This window comes from Drosophila biarmipes, chromosome 3L (assembly GCF_025231255.1).
Source record: "Drosophila biarmipes strain raj3 chromosome 3L, RU_DBia_V1.1, whole genome shotgun sequence".
NCBI lineage: Eukaryota > Metazoa > Arthropoda > Insecta > Diptera > Drosophilidae > Drosophila > Drosophila biarmipes.
Genome location: NC_066613.1, coordinates 3,575,141 through 3,600,667, shown reverse-complemented (window position 1 = coordinate 3,600,667; position 25,527 = coordinate 3,575,141). Strand labels below are relative to the sequence as shown.

Sequence of the window (25,527 nt, the reverse complement as noted above, 5' to 3'; positions counted from 1 at the left end):
GCAGAATCAATGTCACCTCTTATAAGATTTTGTATAAAAATTGTTCTACGATTTACAAGTGTGGGTAAATTAAGCAATTGTAACCTACTCTCGTAGGAAGGTAGCCATTCGTTTTGATCCCAGTTCAAACTACTTAGGGCAAATAAGATTAATTTTTTCGTACCGACTCAATACGGTCGATGTGCACTTGATATTGTGGACTCCAAACCGACGGACATTATTCCAAAATAGGACGGACAAGGGAGGTAAATAATAATTTGGTCGTATAAGGGTCATAAAATTCTTTTGAACAACGCTTTATAAACCCAAGAACACTAATGGCTTTGTTAACAATGGACATAATGTGGCAGTCAAATTTAAGTTCAGGGTCAAGAAGAACACCTAAATCGTTAACTGAATATATCAATATATCGGTCAAGTGGCGTATTTTTAAGAAAACTACTGATAAACGTAGGAATAGGGGTATTCATAACCTTGGGTAAAGTCAAAACCTTGCATTTTAGGCAGTTCAAATTTAAAAGGTTGTACTCACACCATCCATGAAAACAATCAATATCCGACTGTAAGTTAAATCCCGACGCTATATCATTATATGATAAACAAAGCTTAACATCATCAGCATACATTAGTACACAAGAATGTGTTATGATTGAGGAAAGATCTTTAATAAACAAAGTAAACAGAAAGGGGCCCAAATGACTACCCTGAGGCACTCCAGATGTCACGTAGATCAATTTTGAAACAGTATTATTGAATATAACCCTCTGGGTTCTACCATTTAAGTAACATGAAATCCAAGATAATAGATTACCAGGAAACCCAAGCTGATCTAATTTAAATAAAAGAAGTGAATGGTTAACGGAGTCAAAGGCCTTACTAAAATCTGTATATACAATGTCAGTCTGCATTTTTTTCTTAAATCCATTTATTCCAATAGATGTCAACTCAAGAAGGTTGGTGGTGGTCGATCTTCGCTTAACAAAACCATGCTGACACGGTGATATAAGCGAGGAACATAAATGTTGCAAATGAGAAGTGATAATACGTTTAAATGCTTTAGGCATTGCTGACATTTTAGAAATACCTCAATAATTCTAGGCATCCGCCTCCGCACCATTTTTATGGAGTGGAATAATAAAAGAGTCCTCTCAGATACTAGGAAAAACTGATGATGAAATAGACAAATTAAAATGTTTAGGAATCGGTTTACAAATGGTTGATGCACAAAACTTAAGCACACATCCAGGAAGTCCATCTGGACCGGAAGAAAATGTTGGCGTTGTTGTTGCTAAATCTCTTACGAGAGAGCTTTCGGTGATTACAGGGGAGAAAATAAAATTTGCCCTATTTAATGGATTAGGCTAGTTAGAATTTGACCAAGCTGTCGAACTATAAGTAGTTTGGAAAAACTCAGCAAATAAATCAGCGATTTCAGAATCTTGGCATTGAAAAAATTGTAAAACTGTTTCGGATCGTTTGAAATTCAAATTTACATCGACTTAGATACATAGAGTAGCAATGACTGTTGAGAACATTAAAATCTGTTCGAGCCACAACATATTTCGAAAAATCTGCTGGTCTACCCGATTTTTTATACTTTTTATAAGTGTTAGATTTAAGGTTTTTAAGACTTTGAAGCGCATTGGTAAACCAAGGAGGTCTGTTTAGGTTTGAAACAAACCCATCAGGTACGCATTCATTAAAAAATGTATTTAAGACTGTATATAATGGTTCAGTGGCACTTTCAATGTCTGTACAATTGTACAAGTCTGTCCAATTATAATGAGAAATCATATCGTTAAGTTTATTATAGTTACATTTACGAAAGCATCTCATTTTAGTTGGAGAAACTAAAGGATGGGTATCAGAGCAGGGGAGGCAAATTTTTAGTTCCATAGTAGGTTGATATGGGTCTTCAGGTACAACAAGAGCGTCAATTCTACATACTGTGATTTCAGACGGGTCTGAAACAAGCACAAGATCTAATTGTCTTCTTAAGGAATTTTTTTTAAAGCTTACTTGCTGTAACGATAATTCTAAAAGGCCATCCACAAAATCATGGGCGGATAACGGCATAGCGACAAATGAGTCAGTAGGAGGAGACCAAGAAATATCAGGTAGGTTAAAGTCACCTAAAACAATCAAAAGGTCTCTGTTAGAAAGAAGGGATAAAACAGATTTTATTGCAGACAGATGGTGCTCATAAATTACTAGTTCAAAGCCAGGTGGAATATAAGAACATGTAACAAAAACAGATAACGATTGCAAAGAAACTTTTACACTTAGAAATTCAATTTCATTGGGTATATGAATGAGAATTTTTTCAGATGCTAGGCTAGAGGTAACGGCAATCAGGACACCGCCCCCCTACGTGAGTGGCGATCGGTCCTATAAGTATTAAAGTTATTACCCAGAACTTCAGAGTCGGATATCTCTGGTTTCAGCCAAGTTTCCGTAAAAGCTAAAATATCTTCTGTAAATGCAGAGCATAAAGTAGCTTCATATTTAGTCCCCTAACATTTTGATACGCCAACATTAAACTTCTTAGTTTTTTGACACAGTGGAGGGCCTGTTATTTGTTCTCGGTTTATTTGGGACAAATTCTTAAATTACTAAACCATCATTAAGCCAAAAGCTTTCAGAAAGTAAAACATAAAAAATGTCAGGCGGAGCAAATATTTTAAAAGAAGATATCCTACGAGCATATGAAAATCGAAATTGTTCAACTGCAATATCTTCGGATGGGAATTTTTCACGTATAAATTCCAGAACATCCTAGAGCAGCATATAATTGATGTAACCAACGAGAACCTACCAATATCCCTAGCTAAACAAAAGCTGGTGTATGCCGAACTAGACCGTATGCTAGGCCTAGGCGTGATTGAGGAGAGCAACAGTAGCTGGAATTCACCGGTGACTCTGGTGCAAAAAGGCCAAAAATCGCCTTTGTCTCGATGCACGTAAAGTCAATTACCGTACGATCAAAGATGCTTACCCGTTGCCGTGCATTGAGGGCCTGTTCGACTACAGGAAACTTATAACATTTCCATTGACTTAAAAGACGCCTTTTGGAAAATATCTCTCGAGACCAAAAGTAGAGAGAAAACCTCATTCACTGTACCCGGCAGACCACTGTATCAGTTTATAGTCATGCTAATTGATAAAGTTATTCCAGAGGCGCTGCGCGAAAATCTTTTTGTGTATTTGGATGACTTGCTGGTTTGTTCACCTACATTTAAAGCTCACCTAGATATGTTGAGCCAGTTCAGCGCTCAAGCAAGGTATCTAGGATACGTGGTTGAACTGACGCTACGATCCAATTTGGTCTGGAGAACACATCATGCCATAACTGCGGGGCATGGGGGTTGCACAAGTCACTAGCCAAACTGAGACAGTTCTACTACTGGCCAGGGATGGCTGTAGATGTCCAAAAGATAGTGAAAGAGTGCGAGGTCTGTAAAATCACCAAGATTGCCAACAAAAGTGACGGACCACCCATGGGAGAACAGCGTACCACGGAAAGGGCTGTTCAGAGATTGTTTATCGAATTTATGGACCATACCCAAGGAACAAAGCCGGAAACTTTGTGATTTTTGTATGCCTAGACCAATTTTCAAAGTTTGTCTGGCTACAGCCGATGGGACATGTAGTAGCTACAGAAGTCGTCAAATTTCTCGAGACAAAAATCTTCCACCAGTACGGGGTCCCTGAGCTCATACACGCTGACAACAGCAAACAGTTTGTGTCCCAAATATTTGGGGAGCTAATGACCCGCCATGGTATTCGACACGTAAAAACTGGCCCTTACTCCCCACAAGCGAACGCGGCTGAGAGAGTAAACCGATCGGTACTTCAAATTTCAAGAGCAACAATTGCGGAAGCGGAACTCGGATACCCAGTTAAGTCGAATAGAGTGTGCTCTTAGAAATGGCCAACACGAGTCAATTGGCATGGAACCTTATGACCCGCTATGGTATTCGACACGTAAAAACTGGCCCTTACTCCCCACAAGCGAACGCGGCTGAGAGAGTAAACCGATCGGTACTTCAAATTTTACGAGCAATAATTGCAGAAGCGGAACTGGGATACCCAGTTAAGTCGAATAGAGTGTGCTCTTAGGAATGGCCAACACGAGTCAATTGGCATGGAACCTTATGACCCGCTATGGTATTCGACACGTAAAAACTGGCCCTTACTCCCCACAAGCGAACGCGGCTGAGAGAGTAAACCGATCGGTACTTCAAATTTCAAGAGCAACAATTGCGGAAGCGGAACTCGGATACCCAGTTAAGTCGAATAGAGTGTGCTCTTAGGAATGGCCAACACGAGTCAATTGGCATGGAACCATATTACGCCATGTTCGGAACGCGTATGGTTACCCATGGTACGGCCTATCCAGTGTTACGGAAACTAGGTGGTATACCGGCAGGAGACTGCCAGATAAACCTCCCAGACAAGATCTCTTACGCCAAAAAGTGACCCAGGGACTTAACCAAACTCATGAACACGCGACAAGGTCATATAATAGCCGCAGCAAGATAGTAGAATTTTCTGTAGGACAAGTTGTCTATAGGAAAAACAACAAACAGAGTATAAAGCTGTCGGATATAATGCCAAGCTTGGCCCAAACCGAATTCGTTGTGTTGTACTCCAACGTAAAGGCAAAGCGCTATATGTGCTCAGCAATGCAACGGGGAAAAGTGTCGAAGTTTTTCATGCTAGAGACCTATATGTCGCTTGAAACACATGGGTGTAATTGGACGACACAAACAAAGCGTAGGAGCTCCCGATCACATGATGAATAGAACACGTCAAGAGACTAACCAGCCGCTGCTATAAAAACCCCAAGCAGAGACCGAAATGGTACCAGATCCGATGCAAGCAATCCACCAGCAAGCCATCCGCGCCGCCTGTATATTATTATATATATAATAATAATAATATAGGAATATTCTCCACAATGCAGCTGCGGAGCCTTGGTTAAAGAAAACCATGGTGAAGACACCCACAGCTAATACCATATTTTTTTTCTATTTTTTAGTATTTAACTATCTTCTTCAGGTATGAATATGTTTCCGTGCGAGGCCGGAAAACTTTTATTTTTCAGTAACCAATACTAAAGTTATGCAATAATACCCTGCCATAATACACAGATTATATAATAAGCCCGACTAGCTTTTCTAAGGCGTGGGTCAAAGCCACACGTCACTGGGACTCAAAAAAAAAGAGGAAACAACAAAACCAAAGACAATGGTCGTACGCAGATTCCTTTTGCGAAGTCATTCCATGCGTTCCGCATCGATCACTTACGTACGCCCACCGTGTAAAGAAGATTCCATATAGAAACAAACAATGAATATTGAGACAAAGGGAGGGGTACATGTGACCAGCCTGACTCAGGCACCGATTAATAACTTCTCAGATAAGGGAAATAGTGAAACATTATCCCTAGGTGGGAACACCAAGTTAATTCAATCAATAATTGAAAAGTCATTTTACTTTTTGAACACACCTCGTATATATATAAACCTTAGTTGTATACTACTTTTTATATTTTTGTATATATATAATAATTAAACTTAATATTTCAGCGGCGAGTATCAGCCGCAAGAGCCCTCTAAGCTTTTGCTGATGTGCGCACCTTACCGGTGGTAAATTCGATACTCTCCGGTCATAAAAATAATTGTCAAGTAGAGTTTTTACATATACTTACTTATGCACGGTACGCACCGACATACATATTTATCCAATAAACTTATAGAGATCGAAACCATGGTGATCTAGAACATAAACAAGGGGGTGTGCTGATGTAAGAAGTGAAGTAGGTCATGAACAATGACATAACTTTCGACGGATAAACTTGACAATAGGGGATCGTATTGCGCGGCACGCGACTATTCTAAGCAGAGTTGTAGTTGTATCTATACACACTGTAGCGTGCTATTTTTTTGTGTATCGTAATTTTCGTGTTATGTTTTTGTAATACCGCACATATATAAATATAACCCAATAATAAAGTCTTTCAAAACCCAGGATCCGGAGCGTCGAAATCTCATCGCACAAGATTGAACACTACCCAAGTATTAGAAAGAACCTTAGACCATGATCCACAGTTTAAAGTAAATATTCAATATTTTCTATCAAAAGCATGACTACCCATAGCTGTGATGATTTAGAGAAATTATATGTTGAGACCTTCCGTGTAGATTTTTCCCCACTCATTCATAGTAATAAAACTCAAAAGGCGATCATTATATCAACGGTTCCCACAGTCATTGCTTACTCGCGTCTAGACAAGAATATATTTTTGGGCAATGTTAATACATTTTTAGTTAAGATTAAGACGTTCTTCAGCGTCCAGAGCGAGGCTCGTCATTGGCATCTTCCCGGCATCTTGGAAGAGTTTGTACCACTTTTAAACATTTTTTTACTCAGAACAGTTTCACCGTATGCCACTGTCAACATTTCAAGTGTTTCGGAGCACTTAATTTTATTTTTTACACAAAATTTGATGCAAATCCTTTATCCATATTTTTCGATAGCAAAAAATCGCTGAGCACGCAAAACAACTTTTTACCTTTACGCCTCTCACAATTAAACAAAGAAGGGGATTCAATTGAAACTTGGTACTGATGTTACGGAAGAGTGTACCAACATAACAAAACAAAAAAATCGATAATGGAAAATATGTTGCCCGCGAAGTTTGAAAAGTCATTTTACTTTTTGAACACACCTCGTATATATATAAACCTTAGTTGTATACTACTTTTTATATTTTTGTATATATATAATAATTAAACTTAATATTTCAGCGGCGAGTATCAGCCGCAAGAGCCCTCTAAGCTTTTGCTTATGTGCGCACCTTACCGGTGGTAAATTCGATACTTTCCGGTCATAAAAATAATTGTCAAGTAGAGTTTTTATATACTTACATATACTTACATACTTACATATACTTACTTATGCACGGTACGCACCGACATACATATTTATCCAATAAACTTATAGAGATCGAAACCATGATGATCTAGAACATTAACAAGGGGGTGTGCTGATGTAAGAAGTGGAGTAGGTCATGAACAATGACATAACTTTCGACGGATAACCTTGACAATAGGGGATCGTATTGCGCGGCCCGCGACTATTCATTGGCACACAAATATGTGAAGGAAAGGGAATATGCCCGAAACACATCCCGATCGTATTGCGATCAAGCGACATCTAAGCTTGTGTGGGCAGTGTGGACTGACGACTGACCAACTTTACACACTAATATTATTTTTTCAGGCTCTTTAAATATTTATTTTTGTTAAGTTGGAGATGATAGATGCTTAAGATCCCTCGATCCGAATACAACGTAGCTTATGCCAGCAAAAATTGTGCATAAACATCGGACGCCTCTCCTTCAGCCCGAGTCTTTTTCAGTACTCAGGCACTAATATGCCCAAACAAACTTTTCAGCAATGCATCAGTTAAAAAGGGTTAATACTAAAAAAATTTTCACGTATTTAAGTAGAACACTTTACGAAAGACGTGAGATGCGGCTCGCTGTAAGGGCGCCCTGTGAGGAGATTAAGATTAAAGACGTACGCTTACTATTTCCGTAGCGAGGTTTAGCCATCATTCGTGTCAAATGTACGTTTATTTTCACGAGCTTTAGACAATGTTACTAACTATTTTCCTTCAAATGTCATTTTAAATAATACTGTAAAATTTGTAGAGCATTCTTAATCTAATACATTTTTTCAATAATAAGTATCATTGCTTGCCGATGCAAAAAAACTCCGTAATAATAACAACGTGATGATAAATCCAAACAAATCCTATAAATAGAAAACAAATTAAGGCTTTGTGACATTTTATTTCCGTTTGTATTACAAAATTATATTTAACTACACAATGAAAATAGTTAGCAGTCTTTTAAAACGTTAAAATACATACAAATAATAACAATATTGTTTAGTGAGGATATTAAATTTAAGTTATGGTTACTTAACAGATATTACAAAATTGAATTTCTTGGCCGCAAAATTAGTTCAAAGCATTTTGTGGGTAAGGCCACACTTGACTTTTGTAAATTAATTTTCGAAAAGTCAGAGCACTTAACATTATAGTTTTGTATAATATTTGCAAGTAGTAGAAACCCATATCCTTTAACCAGGTTTTGACCGATGCATGTGCGCTTTCCTACACTAAAAGGTAAGAAATGTGGAATATTCTTTTTAAGCGAAAAAGCTTGTCTATCTTTTGGACTTTTATTCTCTTTAAGTTTGTTTTGAATAAATTTATTAAAACCACCATTTTTATATTTCTCCTCGTTTATCTCTTCATCAGAATCTGAACTCTCTATCGTTCTAGTACCTTTATTAATTTTTATAGAACTTCTCATGTTTTTTTTGTAATTTTTTTCTAGAAAACGAACTGGCTCAAATTGATCTGGATGATTCCAGTTATTTTCGCTCATATTTAAAATGTAATTATTTATTAAAACTATTGTACCCTTTATAACGCCATATCCAGATATCACTGTATCTTCCATTGCTACATGAGGAACAATAGGTGACGATGAGTGTCGTAGGACCTCTAAGATGGAAGCCATTGTATATGGCATTAAATTCATATCGTAAAGGCTAATACGCCTTTCGCCCCTATTGGAAACATTATCTACCTCTTGCCTAATAAGCATACCAATCGTCGGATTTTTAGCTATATACGTCAGTGCCAACATTACTAAATTTCCAACTGCGGAGTGCCCTCCAATAAAATCTTCCAACATAAAAATAATTGTATTACGGGACACATTTTGATCTTCTTTTAAACTTTTTAGCAGAGCATCAGTAAAATCCTTGTCGGGTTCGTCCAAATTCATTTTTATTTCTCGACGATTAACAATTCTATCTAAAATAAATTTCCGTATATTAGTTGACCAATGCACTATTTTTTTAATGTGATTAGTATAAAATGGTAAAAGCCAAGGTAAGAAATCAAAAGAATAACCCTGGTTAATTTCCCAAAATATTTCGTCAAAGTATTCAATTATTTTTTGAAAATCGTAGTCGTTGTAACTAAAACGAACTGAACACATATATTGACAAAACATATTGGCGCTGGCTTTAAGAATTATAGGTTTTATATCGAACGAATTTACTAAAGACATTTTATTAAGCTGGTCCAATAAATGATTTATTTCAAGGCCTCCGATCTCAGACATCTTAGAAAAATACGAGGAAGATTCTCGAGGAGAGCAATGTCGTCTTGCTAAATTTCTCCGCCTTTGTTGTAATTGCGACCAGTCACACAGGGCCAATGCTAATAAATAAAAAATAAAGGTGTTTTATAATTCTTTAAAATAAAGTTTTTTAAATATTTTGCTTAAGATTAAATAATTTTTATTAGTGTGGCAGAGTCGTATTCCTTAACAAATCCTTATTTATTTTTACCTGACCAAAATGTTAAGCTGTTAAGATATATTATTTGATAGTTAAGCATCGTTAGTGTAAATCAATTCGTCTAATACGTTCTTGTTCTACGAGACTATTTCATGAAAAATTTAAAGCATATCGTTCCGCGACCACCGTATTCGCCTGACTTGGTTCCGTAGGATTTATGGCCATTCCTTAAACTAAAGAAACCAATCTTGGGAACACATTTTTTGTTTATTGAGGTGATATCGAAAAAAGTGCTGGAGGCTATACCAAGGGTTTACTTAGAAAGTTTCGAGGATTGGAAAAAACGTCGCAATATTTAGATTACATCGGCAGGAGATTTCATAAAGGAGCTAAAATTGATTTAGAAGAATATTTATTTATTTATCAATTTATTTTACAAGCAAATTTACGTTGTTACCACCTGGGTAACAAGAGTTTACCGACTTATAAACATACACTTCTCAGAAAACGATTTAAAGTCTTGGATGCTAGAAGAATTGATTAAATTCAAAATTCTTAAAAGTATAAAAATGTATATTCTTAATATTATAAGAAATTATGTCAAAAAGCACCAAAGCTATAATTTGTTTCACATTATTTCCCACCAATTATCCGATCGTTCCTATGGCAGCTTTATGATATAGTCCTCCGATTTTTATAAATTTTAATTCGAAACTCAGAACTAATTAAAAAATGTTATTTTCAAGCTTATAAGGTTATATGTTAAAAAACACAAAAGATATAATTTTTATTTCATGTTTTCTTATTAATTTTCCTTTCTTTGCTATGGAAGCTTTATGATAAAGTCGTCCGATTTTGATAAAATTTAATTCGAAATTAAAAAACCAATAAAAAATATTATTTCCAAGTTAAAAAAAAACCGAAGATATAATTTTTGAATATTATTTTACCATTAATTTTCCGGTTATTCCTATGGGAGCTAAATGATATAGTCGTCCGATTTTGATAAAATTTAATTCGAAATTCAGAACTAATTTAAAAATGTTATATCCAAGCTTAGAAAGGTATATGTTAAAAAACACGAAAGATATAATTTTTTTTTAAATTTTTTCCCCGATAGTTCCTATGGGAGCTATAAAATATAGTTGACCGATCCGGCTGGTTCAGACTTATATACTACCTGCATTAGAAAAAATTGTAAGACGAGACGAGATAGAAGCCCGGATGAGTGTGAAAGTCTGCATAAGTTAAACTAAATTAGAGGAAGATAGCGATGAGGACTTGGTGTTGGAGACTCGGTTTGAGACAGAGGAGTTCAATTGTGAAATAAAATCCAGGCTATTAAGTTCGGTCCGGAACAGAGATTGAAACCACTCAATTAGGGATACTTTAAGCTGAAAATGGCGGTTCACTCATATAAACCTGCGAATTGTCACCGAATAGACCAGTTGGTTCAATACCATTAAAACATTGATAGGGATGGACCCGGAGTTAGACGATTTGACTAAAATGATATAATCGATAACATCCCTAAGGACGATTGATTGTCTAGAGCTATCGGAGGTAAACTACAAGAAGGCTGTACTGCCTTTACAAAAACGATTTAATAACAAGGTTATTATTTTGCAGGCGCACATGACGGAGTTCTTTAATGTTAAAATAATTAAACAAGCGGGTTCCGGATCGGCAAAGGGCAGTGGTAGACAGTGACAATAAATAGCTTAGTGTGATTATTTTCCATTAACTCGAGAAAAATTATATAAAGAAGCCATTGATAGATGGGAAAGGGAATGGCAGTGTGAGAAAATACCTTCATGGCAATCGTTGTCTGAGTTCTTAGTGCACATATGGCAAATCGGGAGCTGAGGCATCAAAAAGTTGTACCAAATACCTATAAAAAGTATCCGAAAATAACTAGTTTAGCGGCGGTAGGGAGCTTTAAATCTAAATGCTTTTGCTGTGCGAAGGATCATGCACTAAAGGTTTGCCTCAAATTCGAGGATATGTCTCCAATGCAAAGATACCAAGAGTGTTATGCTTGGTATGTTTCAGTAAGCGTCATTCAACAAGGGCCAGCGGTGTAGGTGCTGTAATAAGCCACACAATGAATTGCTGCACTGGATATTAATCATGGTATGTACTAGGATCTTTTTATATCACTTCGCTAACTAGAGCTTCCGCAATTTTTTTGACTACGGCAGTAGTACTCATACGGGACTCTAGACTCTGATGGTCAACTTAACTTGTTGACCCAAAAATTGACTAAAAGCATTATAAGAATAACAGCTTCAAGCAAGATAATCAGAGATACGGGTTAAGAAATGTCGATTCTGGGAAAAGTTAAAGCTACATTTAAGTCAAAAGTAACAAACTTTGATTTAGTTGTGCTCTATAATATACAATATAACCCTAGTTGCTCCAGTCTGGACTCCCATTGAAAGTCACCTAAAGGAGTTCCACCGTATCGGGGAAAAACATAAATGTAAAAGCATATTTCTTTCTAGCGTTAAACAGGATAAGACCGGGCACTTTCACATTTTAAAATTGGAAGGAATTTTATTACGAAACAAATTACTAAAGCAGCAATATTTAAAATTCATCAATGAATATCAGGAATTGGGATATTTGGAGGTCCTCGAACCTACTGAATTACGCGAGGTAAAATATTTTTGCCTCATTCGGCCCGGTTTTTACGTCAGATAGTGAAACGACGAAACTTACCGTCGTACTTGATGCTTCATGTAAGTCACGCAACGGAAAATCATTGAACGACCTGATTCTCACTGGAGCCAAACTTCAATCGGACAACCTTGAAGGGTTTAGATTTTACAAATATGCCTTTACAGCGGATATTGCTAGGATGTACAGGCAGGATGTACAATCATTACCATAATAAGTAATCAACAGCTTCCTATACAAGTATTAAAACTGAGAAAGGTGTGGTACAAGAGCAAAAGTATGTATGTCTCGAGCACGTCGCAGACACATGCGCGGAAAAGTATCCGGCGGCTCAGAGACATTAAGAAATCCTTTTATATCCTTGCCGAAGCAGACTCCCCAATTGAGGTTCCAAGACTCCTAACGGAGGTAAATGACCTTCGTAGCCCACGGCAGTTTGAGTTTCATTACTAAAATTGCAAATAGTATATGGTTAAATATGTAAGGTGGTGAGGCAGAGCTGGGCAGCGAGTACACATTTGGCTCGCTGTGAATGAGAAATCTGCGATCCAAGAAAGCAGCGAGAGAATGAGCGGGGAGGAGAAGGAATTGAGTCAGAGTCAGAAGTCGTCGGAAGCGGTCGCAGTTGCTACAGTTGTTAAAGTCAGTTGTAACTTATTCGAACTTTTTAAGCACCAATCTTTCATTATCTCAGCATTATATTAATCGTAATAAACAATCTTATTATAACCAACTCTACATTTGGGGGCTCGATCCGGGTCTGAGATAACTAAAGCTAAAGAGTGGCCCCGTTGTGAAATTTGTTAATCGAAAAACAAACGGTGCATCAAAGTTCTTCAATAACGACAATATTTCTTATATGGATACACAAATTCATTCATAAATGAAGCGTCGAAATGAAAAAAACAAATGGACAATATATTGCAGTTGCTGTCTTAAAAAATCCAAATTGATGAAAAGTCCAGTACACGCGAGAAGCTGAAAATTGATAATTTCGAGAAAGTGGTGAACTACTTTAACGGTCAAGTTGTTAATCAGTGGTTTGAAACTTTCGAGCAAAACGCAGAAGCGTATGAGCTTACACTCAAACAGATGTACGAGTATGTCCAGGCAAGAGGCAAAATGGTAGGCACTGCCAAATTGTTTTTGCAATCGGTGTGTGTGAGCGACTACAACGAAATGAAAAGTGCATTGCTTGAGGAATTTGCAAGCAGTATCAACAATGCAGATTTTCATCGCCAGCTGCAAATGAGAAAGAAAAAGAAGAGCGAAACATTTCACGAGTATATGCTACAACTTCGGCATATTGCAGCAGCAGGAAATGTGGAGGAAGCAGCCGTTCTTCGTTACATCGTAAACGGACTAGTTGATGTGAAAAACGAGTACAAGGCTATTTTTTACTCGTAAGAGAGCAGTTCAAAATTATAGACCAAATTGACGATAAGCCTAACGAGGCTTCTTGGAATAGAAGCAATGGATCACCAAAAGAAGAACAGAAAAGGAAGGAATTTCGTTTCAAGTGTGGTTCTGCTGAACATAAAATCAAAAATTGCCAGTCTCCAACGAAGTGCTTCAAATGTAACGAGAATGGTCATATGGCTCCAGATTGTTCGCAAGGGTTTTGATGAAACCCGCAATAAAGTAATCTCTGTTAATGGCGTGGATATAGAGTGCTTAATTGATACTGGATCAGACGTGTCGCTTGTAACAATGAATGTTGCTGAAAAAATAAAGAGCATTGACATTTACAAAAGTGTATCTTTATTGAGTGGTCTGGGTCAGGAAAAAGCAAAACCGATTGGATTTTTCACAGCTTATGTTCTTGCCGACCAGTTGTTCACACAACAAAAGTTTTTGGTTGTGCCGAACGACGTGATCGATTGCGGTGCTTTGCTAGGACACGGTTTTACCAGAAAGTTTACATTTTGCTGCGACGACAATGGCTTCAAGCTGACGGCCTTGAGGGATGGACCAAAGGAACTTGATGTGCTGGGTGCCGATGGGTACAATATCGTAGAAAAGTCCAACCTTTTTACTGTTTCTCCCAGATATGAAGGGTCCATGATTAAATTAATTAACGAAGTTTAGCAGTTTAAGCAACACTCCCGATGGCGTAATAAAACCATTTCATTAGTCTCCATCTCGATTGTCCGTGAACGAAGCAGAGGCGGTCAAAAAGCAAGTTGATGAATGGTTGGCCCAAGGCATAATACGTAAGTCAGCATCAAAGTAGAGTAGTAAAAGTCAAGAAGGAGGATGGTACTCTACGAGTCCGTATTGACTACAGAAAACTGAACCTCATGGTTTTGGCTGATCGTTTTCCAGTGCTGTTGATGGAAGAAGTATGGGAAAAGTTACAAGCAGCCACATTTTTCTCAACGCTCAATCTGGAGAACGGTTTTTTTTCACGTTCCAGTGGACGATCCAAGCAAACCGTTAACTGTCTTTGTTACAAAAGAAGGGTTTTTTGAGTTTAATAAAACTCCTTTCCTTCAAGAATTCACTAGCTGCATTTATTAGATTTGTCAATCAAATATTCCAAGACCTGATCAACAATGACGTTATGCAGTTATACATGGATGACATTATTGTGTATGCATCCACAGCTGACGAATGCATGGACAAAACAAGGCGCGATGGAGTTTGGTTTAAAGATCAAATGAAAGAAGTGTAGCTTTATGCAATCCCGCATACATTTTTTGGGACACACCGTGGAAAACGGACGAATTTGGCCAGGGGACGAGAAAACATCAGCTGTAAACAGATTTAAAACTCCCAAAAATATTCGAGCGATGCAGTCATTTCTTGGACTAACCGGTTTCTTTAGAAAATTTTTTCCAGGCTATGCAAACATTGCGCGACCGCTGACAAATCTTCTAAGGAAGGATGTGTACTTCAAAATAGGAAGTGCAGATTTGCAGTCGCTTCAGGAGCTCAAAAATATTTTAAGCAGCGAACCAGTACTACACATATACTGTAGAAAAGCACACACTGAGCTACACACGGATGCCTGCAAGGATAGTTTTGGGGCAGTTTTACTTCAGATGTTTGATGGCCAGTTACACCCTGTTTACTTCTGGAGTTGAAAGACATCCACTTCAGAGGCCGAACGACATAGCTACATCCTCGGGGCGAAGGCGATTTATTTAGCACTCAGGAAATTTCGACACTATCTCATGGGCATTCATTTTAAACTTGTCACGGATTGTTCAGCGTTCAAGGACACCACTAGAAAAGACGATATTCCGCGCGAAGTTGCAGCCTATGTGATGTATCTTCAGGATTTCACCTGCGATGTTGTGCTCAGGGGAAAAGATGAAGCGCGTGGATCACTTAAGCCGACATACAGAGTCGGTTTGGATCGTCGCAGCAGAAGTAGCAGCATGGATAAAGATAGCACAGCAAAATGATGATTATATAAGTGCGATTGCAGTTATTCTCCAGGATCGTCCGTACCAAAACTTTCAGATGAAAAGAAATATACTCCACAAAACCGACGAAGGCAATGAACTTATAGTTGTGCCAAAGTCCACGGAGAAAGAAGTCATTCGAGAGGCACACGAAGTCGGCCACTTTGCAGTACAGAAGACTGTTCATTACGTAAAGCAGCAGTTTTGGATCCCTCATTTAGAGCGGAAGGTAATGAATTTTATCGCCAACTGTATTAAGTGTATTATTTACAGTAAGAAGTTGGGCAAACAAGAAGGACTCTTACACTGTATACCCAAAGGAGACACTCCGCTGCATAGACTACACGTAGACCACTTGGGGCCGATGGACGCCACGTGGAAGCATTACAAATATATATTGGCTTTTGTGGATGGCTTCGGCAAATTTGTTTGGCTTTACCCCACCAAAACTACAGGGTCTGAAGAAGTCATTAAGAGATTCACCGAATGGTCCAATGTTTTTGGATTTCCAAAACGAGTTGTCAGCGATCGAGTAGCAGCCTTCACGTCAGGCGCATTTGAAGACTGGCTAAACATCAACAAAATCGATCACGTCTGCTCAACGGTCGATTCTTGCTGTCATCGCCAACATCTCTGCAGAAGAACCAGACAAGTGGTTTAAATATGTGCCTCAGGTGCAAAAGGCAATAAACTCACAAATGAACAGCTCAACAAAGCTTTCACCCTTTGAGATGCTGTTTGGCACGAAAATGTACACCCAGGCAGAGGAGCGTTTGCAGGATATTTTAACCGAAGAGTTTGTTTCCCAATTTTGCGTTGAACGAAACCAAATGCGAGAAGAAGCCAGAAAGAATATTGAATCAGCTCAAGAAGTTTACAAACGCAACTATAACAAGCGACGCAAGCACGCTCACATCTACAAGTTAGGTGAATTGGTTGCGATCAAAAGGACACAATTTGTACCAGAAAGAAAGTTAGCGAGTCCATACTTGGGACCATACGAGGTCGTACAGATTAATCGAAACGGGCGGTACAACGTCCGCAAAGCAGCGGAAGTGGAAAGACCCAATACTACAAGCACCAGCTGCACGAATTTGAGTCAGATGAATATGAGCAGGAGGGCCGAGTGTGAGGTGGTGAGACAGAGCTGGGTAGCGAGTACACATTTGGCTCGTTGTGAATGACAAATCTGCGATCCAAGAAAGCAGCGAGAGAATCAGCGGGGAAAGGAGAAGGAATTGAGTCAGAGCCAGAAGTCGTCGAAAGCGGTCGCAGTTGCTACAGTTGTTAAAGTCGTCTAAACTTGAATTCGGTGGTAACTTATTCGAACTTTGTAAACACCAATCTTTCATTATCTCTGCATTATATTAATCGTAATTAACAATCTTATTATAACCAACTCTACATATATAACGCTGGAGACAAGTCAGCTTAAGCGTTAATAACGTAATGTAATCATCAACTCTACCGAATTCTTTCTTCGGATTGGCGAGAGGTTAAGTAAGTTAATCGATATTTTGTTTAATTTAATGCGCGCGACATCGCCTGCAGAGTATGTACAAACGTACGACGGAAACGTTTGGCTGTTAGAATTATCGCACTTCTGTAAAAAAAACGACACTTTTTTTATATTTAAATACTTTCCTTGCATATTCCAATCAAAACAATGCAGCGTGCGTTGCGGTCCATCTGCGGACGGTGATGAAGAGTTGACTATTTTAAACCTTTTGAAAAATCATCTAATCCAAGTATCCACGCAACTACTGATAGGCAGTGGCATGAAAACTGATCTTGTATACGCCTTCCAAAACAGAATTTAAAATGGTTGATATTGCGAGTGCTGTTCTCCGAGATTCCATTTTTATAACTTCTGCATCAGGATCCCTAGGCATGCCTACTGGCCACTGAGTTGAATCCATCATCATAAACTCGTTTCCATAAATTCATCTGATACTCGTGTATATATGCAACAACCGTAGGCTCTGATGGAGGCATAACAAAATCCATGAAGCATTACGAACAATCTTTGACAAAAGTCGAGAATGCATTTGGGAAAAAAGCGATAGCCACGCAAAGTGTTAATCTGGGGTAATTATTCGTCCCATTGCATCTTTAAAATCTTGAAGTATAATTTTAGCGACGAGATTGTCAGGCGTACTAAGTCTAATATGCATATCAAAGAAGACGCAGCCGTATTGAAACAGTATCGAACTTATATAAATATCAGGGAAAACGAATACAATTCGCTTTATGGTTACGAAATCATCCTTCAAATTATGATTTTTACTCTGCCATTTTCCAAACGATAGTATCGCTTCTTCAGAATTGTAAATATTGCCCATATGAACCAACGATTCTACGGAAACGAAAAGAATATTTTCCACCAACCTTGTATGTATCAGAATATTAGTCTGCCAGGTATGTCATACTGCAAACTGTATGAAATGATTAAGCAGTTGTATAAGCTACAGTATTGAGCTCAAACGTACGAATGTATTGAAACCGTCGATCCTTCTTATCCACGATGACTTGCCAAACCTTTTTCACTACATCAGCAGTAATGTATGTCAAAAAGCATAAAACACAACTCGATGCTTTTTCAATTTGGTTTAAGTAAACAATGATGAGAAGTTAGGAGACACTAAGAGTGTTGAGTATGATCATTACAGTAACGACCGGTTACTACCAGGCCTAGCAACGTTTTTCTAAAGTACCGGTAAATTATTCGTGGACGTCGATGCACTATGGTCAGTACAAACAAATAGCCCTTACGACACCAAGCAATGCTTTTCAAACGCTTGTTTCACCGTATAGAGCATTTAACAAAACCACGGACAAATAAAAAGACAATATAAGGCAATACAATTAAAAATACAGCTCACAATACGAATAGACATGATACATAAAGTAAAACTAATTAGTTATTAAGTAGGATAGTATAATTGATTTTAAGATAGACTGTAAGTCGGTAGTAGATAATAGGTGATTCGTCTATTAGTCTATTATAATCATTGCAAAGTACAAAGCATTCACGTGGTGACACATTGTGTCGGATCGAGGCGCGACGCGTCAGTGTGGGGGCATTTAATTATATGCAAACTTCTCTAGGCGTTAAAAACCGCGTTGAGCCGTGCCGCACCACAGCGCTCCAGTGTCCAGGCTTGTATCCCAGTGAAGTTCCAGTAATTCCCGGTCTAAATGCACCAACAGAAGCGCAGTCGGAGTAATTAAATAAACAAGGTCTTTGTGATATAGGGATCATCGAATTCCTTCGACCACCTTTTGATAAATGCAAGCACGTCCCTGGCTTTATTTACCACGGTAAAAATGTAATGAGAAAATTTAAGTTTTGGATCCATAAGGACCCCAAGGTCATCAGCGTGCAACCACACAATCACCAATATAAGTTGAACAGTGGATGGCTGACACGAAAAAATGTCATTTGCTTACACTTTAATTAAATTTATTATGTTTGAAATGCATTGACATCAGATTGGTTAGCTAAAGTTTGTGCGGGATCTGCATATTGCAGACACAATTTAACGTAGTTTGTGTACATAAGTACCCGTGAATTGTTTAAGACTAGAGGACGGTCATTTCTAAATAATGTAAGCAGGTGCGGGCCAAGATGACTTTCTTATGGTACACCGGACGTAACTCTGAAAAAGATTAACCTAAAAAGATCACTAGGAAAACCTAAAAGGTCCAATTTGCAGACTAGAGTCGAATGATTTACAGAATCAAACACTTTATTGAAATCAGTCTAAATCAGTCTAAATGTTGATTAGAGACCTACATCTGTTCTGCATATGGGGAGAAATTTTGTTCTCAAAGAGCTTCGGTATAGCTTAAAGCTTTGAAATGTAATTATATGCGTTCAATTTAGTTTAGCGGGATAACCAACGTCTCCCTTCATCTGTGAGAGAAATCGGACGTTTATAAAGACAAAGTAAAAAGTTTGTGCAAAACACAAAATTTTGGTGGTACTTAAACTTGGACAGATTTTTGACAAGTAAGTATTTAATATCCGAATATATTGTATACTTTTTATGTTCATACATATACGTATTCGAAAAGAATACTTTTGCGCTCCAGCATCTTCGAGCCCTTCAAATCCGCAGTAGACTCGCCGGGTCGTGTCAGAGCGCAAAGAGCTTATTGTTTTTTTCTGCCTTACGCTGTACTCGTATGCTGCTATCGACGTCAGCAAAGAATTCGAGGCAGCGTAGAAAAGTGCCGACGAAAGCCGTACGCAGAGCCAAATTTTGACCGGTCCGTTATTTGTATGTTTTTTTTGCATACCTCTGTTATGTTCAGCTAGCAATTCGCCCTAATATTTTAAAAGAACTATTGCATCAAAAAAACTAACAAACTAAAAAATTGTTTTATAAAACAACATTTTACGTTCAGTTATATAAATTTAGACCGTTTTAATATTTAAAGCATTTTAACATAATTTTCTTATAAAATAAGATTGTAAGTATAATATAGTCGGACCCGTTACGCAGTCGGATATGTTTCGCTTAAGAAAGGGTAAAGGTGCAGCGGCGAAAGAAAAGCGAAAAGAAAACTAAAGAAATCAGTAAAGGAGTGAGAAGAAGACTAGGTGCATTCTTTTTGAGTTAGTGAAGCGGAAAGCAAGTCTTTTGAATTGTGCTCAGCTAATTAGCTTTCAGATTTAAAAATTTTAATATTTTCTTTCCAAAAGTGAAAATAATAAAGTCAGGTAAGTGCACTGTTAAGTGCAAGATGTTGTTTAAAGTACGTCCCTTTTTAAGATTTTTTGAAGGTTTTACAACATAACCTAGAACATTCTGGTTTTGTTACTGTTTTGTACAAATAGAAATCCCTTTACGGGCTTTACACAGTTCGAAAAGGTTAATATATAAGTATACAAGAAAAACATAATTGATTTAAGCGTTGGACAAGGATATTAAGCAATCGGGCTAATGTTTAAGGATGGCGATGACGGCCGTATAAAACAAATACACAAAACAAAAAAATAGGCAAAAAAAGCAATGACTGTAATTTAACAGAAAACTTTAATAATATAAATTAAATAAAGGGAAACTATTCTTTCCGAACTGAAGGGAGTTGACCGTTGTCGAAGAGCTCCTCTTTTTAAACAAAAATGTAAATAACATAACATATTATAGCAAAGTTAAGTAAAGAAAAGTAAGGATAGTACGTTAAGCATAGTATAATAAGGATAATAATGTAAGGACATTACCCAGAGATTAGACTGTTTTGACCTTTTACACATCTAAAAGAAGTGTGCTTACACTTATGATAGGACAAGCAATGAAGTTTAATTTTGGCATGTCATGTGGGTAAGACAGATCTGGAGAAATTGATGCTGAATAGGTGGTTTAAAAAAACTTTGAAGATGATCGGCTATGGCCTGATCAGTGTTTGCGGCCGAATTTTCAAATATAAGTAAAGATGGGTAACTTTCAGATTTATACTTTGTGCTAACAATTATAAAACTTTGTTGGAGTTAGAGTGTTGACGAACCCCATAAATAATTACAATGATTTGGTATATTGAATAGCATGTAAGATATTCCTTCTTGAGATGGTCTAGTCTCACTATTTCTCTTTCTCTTCCTCCTGAACACGAGCTGTCAACATGAATAATGCGTTGATTCTTACTGTGAAATAATTGAGTATTATTCTAGCAACCCAATTCAAAGTGGTCTTACAAACCATTTAGCGTGATCTATTCACTATCATTGTCTGGTTCTTCGAGAGCCGGAATACTTCCACATCTACATGAGTGAATCTTCACACCATGGAGCAACAGACACTTAAACTGAAAACACGTTGCCAAAAATCCACATCAAACCCTTTGGTGGAGACTACAAGGAGTGACCAGCCTTTAGGGACATTCAGAGAGCACCGTCCATAACAAGACTGGGAAAGATTCAAAAGTTTCACTACCCCAAGTCTTTCATAGTTGGTGAAGCAGCCAATCTCCTCAGTCACATGACCATTACGGAATCAGCTTATGATTCAGCATGGGCACGCCTCAATGAACGCTATGAGCGCCCGAGACATATCGTGAACTCCTTACTGGACACCTTCATGGAACTGGCTGCTCCCCCAACGGCGAGTTATCTAATAAAATAATTCGTGGGCTAGATGCAGTTGTGGAGACCAGCCGTGACTGCCGGGTGCTTTATCTTGTACTGTCTAAAATTGATCCCGCCTCTAGAAGGAAGTGGATAGAGGACACCAGGGGCGCTGCGACACCAACCGTTACAGACTTTTTTAAACTCCTTGATGATCGTTGCGAGGATTTTGAATAAAGCCGCGGCGATTGTGGTAAGTGTGGCTCTGCTGACCATCAGCTGTATAGACGCTTTGCTTCAATTGCCTACGCCCTGGCAACCGATCCTCACAATGTCAATCAAAACATTCGTGCAAGCACTTCAATAGCCGTCATCATTCTCTTGTAAATCCTGAAAACATGGATTCCATAACAATGCATGCAGCTCAACTTTGGTCACCCAGATACAAAACAGCAGCTCATTAACACAGTCAACGGGACTCAAAAGAAGCACATTACCCACAGCTTTTTTGTATGTCTAAAACACTAGACACTAGATATCTGCCGTCAAGGCAGAAAGTACCAAAAGATTGGCAACGCTTCATATCAAATCAAAGGTGTCACTGAATACAATTGTTGTTGTAGCTCATGTGCTGGGCAAAATTACAGCATCACTTCAACGGGACGATATTGACGAAACAGCTTTAAGGATCTACGATGGACTCTACTTAACCGATACTTGGATTAACATATCTTCACCTGTAGACATTTTACTGGGCAAATAAAAAAATTTGGTCCGTTCTGTCAGGTGACAAACAATATGACACCGATGGAAATATTATTTTTGGGAGATGGAGGATAACACTGAGCATAAACAACGAGACCCACACATGCCCGAGATCCAGATGGCAAACATATCGTTGAAATGCCTTTCAAACACGAATGCCAAGAGTTTGGAGACCGCCTGCAGGGCGTAAGCCAAAACGTTTTACATGCCACACGCCCCAGTTCTAGAAAAAAAGCTGCGCGTGGTATTTGACGAGTCATTTGAAGACGTAAACGGCCACGCTCTATTTGACGCCTTAAACATCGGACCCAGCATTCAACGTAACCTTTTTCATGTATGCTTTTGCTTTCGAAAGGACAAGTTTGTGTTTTCGGCAGACATAGTAAAAATGTTTCGCCAGATCTGGGTTTCCCCTAAGCACCGCAACTTTCAACGGATCGTATGGAGAGATACTCCAAACAAACTGAGCACCGTTTCTTGCTTCTAGAGTACTGGAACAAATAGCGCGAGACCACCAGGAAGAGTTTCCCACAGCGTCAAAAATTGTGCTTGGGGACTTTTACGAAGACGAATTGGCCGCCGCCACGAATTTATCCAGCTGATGTCCAAGGCTAAGCTTGAGCTTGTCAAATGGGTGTCAAACAGCAGCGTCATCACCCACACCCGGCAAGACGAGCTCCAAATAACCAGTGCTGTTAAGGTTTTAGGAATGCAATGGAATCCTTTTTCAAGAACTCTGGCTACTTGACCTGGATTGGGATTGAAACTTTCACCGAAGCTGGCTGGATGGTGGCAGATCTGTCGCGACGATATCAACTACATAAAAAACCTTAGGATTCCACGTTATGTACACAACGAAAATTACAAGGATTTATGTGTCACTGTCTTATCACTTATGGCAGCTAAAATACGCGTTACGCCACTAAAGCTCACTCGCCTTCTCTTCTATTAAAGAAGGCTTGCATGCTTGTGCATGCTTGGTGGGATTCCACGATTGTCGTTTTGTGGCTGTCGCACACCCCATCAAAGCTGAAGACCTTTATCGCCAACCGTACCATACGCAGCGCATGGCATCACGTTGTCTCAAAGGATTACCCTGCCAATTACGGCCTGCTTCGTGTAGGTGGCCGCCTCTCTAACTCGCTACTACCGGAAAAAGTCAAGCATCCTATTATTCTACCGAAACATCATCGCATTTCTCTACTTATTTACGAGCACAGGATTCATCTTCATCTAGGTGTTACAGCACTTTTCCTCATCGGTCGCCAACAATATTGGATAGTTGGTGCACGCAATATGATTCAACGCCACAAAACAACTGATAAACTTGCCAGCTTTTCGGTTACGTTAAGCACTTGAGAATACTGGGTGCATAATCCATGAAAGGAAAAAGGATACATTTGTCTTTTTTCTGCTTACTGACCTCCGCAATTTACTTGGAGTTGGCTACAGATCTCAGCACGGAGACATGTATAAGCTCATCCTGACGGAGCAGAATAACACTCAAGTAACCCAAGCGTTGGCCAGCGTGGGTATCACTGGGGCGAAAAATGGGAATCAACTGTTCGCTCCGTAAAGATTCATCTGCGTCGTGTATCGGGAATTCCATTTTTACATTTGAGCAAATGAACACCCTTCTGGATCAAATTGAATACGTCGTCAATTTACGCCCACTCTTCGCTACGTCAGATATCGAGGGATATAGAATTACATGCTATGCCATTAAAAATAACATTTTATTATATTTATTATATTTTTACATCTTCGGTATCAAGTTCCGTATATCTAAACTGAAGTGGAACGTCTTTGGTATTACGTTGTTAGTAGTCGTTTGACCCCTCACAAATAGCGCCACCAACATCGCCAGAGCCAGCGCTGACAACAACAGCAGCCAGCGCCGCCACTAACATCGGCCGCCAGCGCCAACAACATCGGCCGCCAGCGCCAACAGCATCGGCCGCCAGCGCCAACAACAATGCCAGCTAGCAGCTGCAACATCGCCAGCGCCAGCAACCGTAGCAGCCAGCGACAACAACAAGAGCGGCTAACAACGCGAACAAAACCCTCGCGAATACCTTTGTAAAAAACTTTGTTTACCTTTTCCCCCTCCGTTCTCACATCAGCAGTAGCCACACACACACACACACACACACACACGCACGCACGCACACACACACACACACACACACACACACACACACACACACACACACACACGCACACGCACGCACGCACGCACACACACACACACACACACACACACACGCACACACACACACACACACACACACACGCACACACACACACACACACATCTCTGTCCGAGATTTAATAATGAACGTCGAGATCTGAGCATAAGGGTTGGGAGGACGCCAGCCGTTTGTAACCTGGTGGAAATTATGCTTGAATCAGAAGTAAATTGGTCCGCTGTATGTAACATGGCCACAATAATTCTTAAAAAACTGCGCATCGCAGAAAGGCTGCGAAATTCCAATAGGATAGTATCCTAGAGAGCCCTTAGGGCATGAGAGCACACCAAGGGAAAAGCGAGAGAAAATTAGTACCGAAACTTCGAGAAGTGGAAAAAACCCAGAGCAGCCGAAATCTCTAACAGAACGCGGGGGGCAGAGCTTGACGCGAGCAGCGAGCGAGACCGGAAGTGCAAGCGGAGGAAAAAATCTAGGTGGACAAAATCTTGTGCGTTCGGAGTGCAGAAAGTTTGCGAAGGAAGAAAACCCCAAGGACGGTCGAGTGACCAGTGCAGGGGACCCAGGAAGCGAAGGAAGGAGTGTTACCTGGACGACCGCGAGGAGAGTGTGCCGCCCCAGGACCAGCGGCGGAGCACCCAGACTCACGCGTGTGTGTGTGCGTGAGAGCGAGACGGGTGAGTGAGTGGAGTGAACCGCATTTTGGCCAGCGAGAACCACGTGCAATGAGAAATTTCTCGAAGGCCACGATGCGGCTTCGCCCAGAGTAGGCTAAAAATTTACAAAAACCATGACCTAACCTACTTTTCTTACATATCTGAAGACAAAATTTGACTACTTTGATTTCTGATTTGATTTCCGAGCCTGACTACACCGAGAGAAAGGACCCAACTTTAGGAAACCTGTTGCTCATTAATTAAATAAAAATAATTCTCAGATATTAAAAATACTACGCACTGCCACACCCTCTTTCCAAATGAACTTCGGGAAATATTTTTTTAAATTTA

At 39.1% G+C, this 25,527-nt stretch overlaps 1 protein-coding gene across 1 annotated transcript in view; it reads right to left on the bottom strand.

The window, feature by feature from the left end:
• Positions 1 to 7,883: 7,883 nt before the first annotated feature.
• LOC108031447 (cytochrome P450 307a1) overlaps positions 7,884 to 25,527 on the bottom strand; it is a 49,439-nt gene continuing 31,795 nt past the window's right edge. Inside the window, exon 2 of the mRNA XM_044092590.2 lies at positions 7,884 to 9,309. Within this exon, the coding sequence (XP_043948525.1) occupies positions 8,003 to 9,309 (1,307 nt within the window). The 3' untranslated portion in view covers positions 7,884 to 8,002. The remainder of the gene's footprint in view (positions 9,310 to 25,527) is intronic.